The sequence below is a fragment of the Galeopterus variegatus genome, unplaced genomic scaffold (genome assembly GCF_000696425.1).
Source record: "Galeopterus variegatus unplaced genomic scaffold, G_variegatus-3.0.2 Scaffold1283, whole genome shotgun sequence".
In the NCBI taxonomy this organism is placed as follows: domain Eukaryota; kingdom Metazoa; phylum Chordata; class Mammalia; order Dermoptera; family Cynocephalidae; genus Galeopterus; species Galeopterus variegatus.
Window position 1 is genome coordinate 339,254 of NW_007727394.1, and position 2,378 is coordinate 341,631.

The window sequence follows — 2,378 nt, forward strand, 5'->3', positions numbered from 1 at the left end:
TGAAAAAAGACAAAAAGGAAAAAAAAAAAAAAAAAGAGGTTCAGATGCTGTACAGGCCAGCCACCAAAAAAACCAGTCTTTTAGGAATCACTCATTACAAAAGACAATCAGAGAGATTCTTCTATATCTCTAACAAAGAGGTGAACAAGGCCAAAAGACTTACGTCTAATAAATTAATGGTTAGTCTATGGAAAAGATGTTCAAAATACCAGTCAGAATAAAATGTTTCCTATTTAATATTACAGCAAGTCAACTGCATATCACCTGAGTATAAAGAAATTGTTTAAAAACCCTTAAACATCTTTCAAAGACCAAATGGGGTAAATAAAAAACGCAGGCTAGGATTCAAAGATTATTAATTACAGCAGAGGTTTCCAAAGTGATAAAGTGAAGATTCATGGGGGTACAGGAAGAAAATATCAGTTTTCCCATTATCTAAGCATGAGAAATGAAGCTCTACTAACATTTAACATATTAGTAATATGTATATATATACACACATATATAAAATGTATGTATAATGAACAAATAAATATGTACATGGAGGGGACATGGTCTCAGATTTTTTACTTATGGTTTGTAGCAATGAATTATTTGCAAATTTGTTTTGTTTAACATCATCGTTAAATATATACCACGTAAACATTTTTTTTTTAAAATTTATATGATGTACATGTATACCTCTTGTTACTTTCTAGAGTCAGGAAAAAAAATGTTCAATTCCAAAGCTCAGCTGAAAGTTATTTCTTTTTTTACATTTCTTATTCTTCCTATAAAGTTCCAGAGGGCAGGAAACATAAGTATCCTGTGCACAGCTGTATTCTCGAAACCTAGCACTGAGGCTGGCATACAACATGTGTTGGGTGAATTCTCTCTCTAGACATAAACATGCAAATATTGTCATTATACAGTACTGTGACTGAGCATATCTTCTGACGACTAGATAGATCAAAAAGGGAGACTCTGAAACCATTAACAAAGCAAATATATATAATCTTGGCCAATCCAGTTACCAAAGCAAACACCTTATCCCTACATGAAGTCATGCAAAACAAAACTGTTTTCTCCCAACGGACTACGGTAATTATGCTTACTTTGTTCAGAGGTACACATTAACAATACGATGAAAGATATGGTCGTTTCTTTACAAAAATACACACAACTGAAGCCAGTCCCTGAGCCTTAGGCTACTAACTTTAGGAAGGGCTCGAGACCTCTGTTAGACATCCTGCCTGTGCAGTACTGCACCTCACACTTCACCCTGCTGGAAAGATCTCTGTGCATTTACACGGAAACGTCTTAGCGCCGGTGCCCACCTGTTTCCTTACCAGAGCTCCTGTCCGAGGACACTAATCCTGCGGTGGTCTCTCCCGGATCCCCATGCTTCCCGACCACCGTTTCCGAGTCTGGCAGACGGAAGCTTTAATGTCAGCCTGTGTAAGACACCATCAGAGCGGTCACTCGGCAGCACACACAGTGAATGAACGTGGCACGGGGCTGACCCGCACACAGGTAACTGGGTTACTTGCTCGCCGGCTCCCCTCGGCGGTTCCGGAAAGCAGAGGGTTAAGACTTCACCAGCCTCCCGGAAACAGGGCGGTTCTCCCCGGGGACGCTCCCCTCCGCCCGCCAGCACGCTCGTCCTCCTCCGGCCGCGCCACCTGGCCGGGCCTGGCCTCCTCCCCGCACCCTTCCTTTTCTCAAAGCCCGTCCTGCTGCTTCTGGTGGGGACCGCCGGGCAGCTGCCCTGGAGCGCCTGACGAGGGGCCCCGGCACCCGATCCTCTCCTCCCTCGCTTCAGGACGCTCGGCCCCAGACCCGGAACGTCAGCCACGGGAAACAGCCCCGCCCTCCGAGACTCCCCGCAGAGCGGCGTCCTCACCTCAGAAGATGGGAGAGTCCAGGAGCCCCAGCNCCCCACCCCCCGGTCCCGGCGCCCGCCGCAGGCCGTCTGCACCACTGCCTGACGGGTCTCGCCTATTTTTTTTTTTTAATTTTTACCTCACAGGGATTCAACCTAAGTACTTATTCATATTATTATGACATAGCTTAATTTTTTTTTAAGCCTGGCTTGACTTTTATACCATGTCCCCCACCTCCTGGCTGTGAACAGGCGAAAGCTCGGGACACCTCCAAGGAGGTCCTCTCTTCCCCGAAGCTCCTAATCGCTCCTCCCCCTCACCCCGAGCCCGCCTCTTCCGTGGGCGGGGTTACCGGTCGGCGCGGCAGGGATCGCGCCACTGCGCAGCCGCAGGAGGGAGGTACCACAGCGGCTGCTTCATGGGGGGGCGCGGAGGGCACGCCGGAAGTAGCCGTGGTACGGGTCCCACCGAGGGGTACTCACCGCCGGCGGCGTCTACCCGAGCGGCGGCGAGAGC

General features: G+C 47.9%; 2 protein-coding genes across 10 annotated transcripts in view; one reads left to right on the forward strand and one right to left on the reverse strand.

The window, feature by feature from the left end:
- The window catches only part of LOC103593138 (chromosome unknown open reading frame, human C17orf80), a 39,296-nt gene extending 37,374 nt beyond the window's left edge, over positions 1-1,922 (reverse strand). For 5 of the 7 annotated variants that reach the window (XM_008576075.1, XM_008576073.1, XM_008576072.1 and 2 more), the window contains exon 1: positions 1,329-1,919. The gene's annotated coding sequence lies outside the window, so the exon portion shown is untranslated. Of the gene's footprint in view, positions 1-1,316 lie in introns of all 7 variants that reach the window. The other 2 variants (XM_008576069.1, XM_008576071.1) reach the window with 2 other exon arrangements.
- Positions 1,923-1,927: 5 nt separating this feature from the next.
- The window catches only part of FAM104A (family with sequence similarity 104, member A), a 22,049-nt gene continuing 21,598 nt past the window's right edge, over positions 1,928-2,378 (forward strand). For all 3 annotated transcript variants that reach the window (XM_008576079.1, XM_008576080.1, XM_008576078.1), the window contains exon 1: positions 1,928-2,378. In XM_008576079.1, the coding sequence (XP_008574301.1) occupies positions 2,281-2,378 (98 nt within the window). In that variant the 5' untranslated portion in view covers positions 1,928-2,280.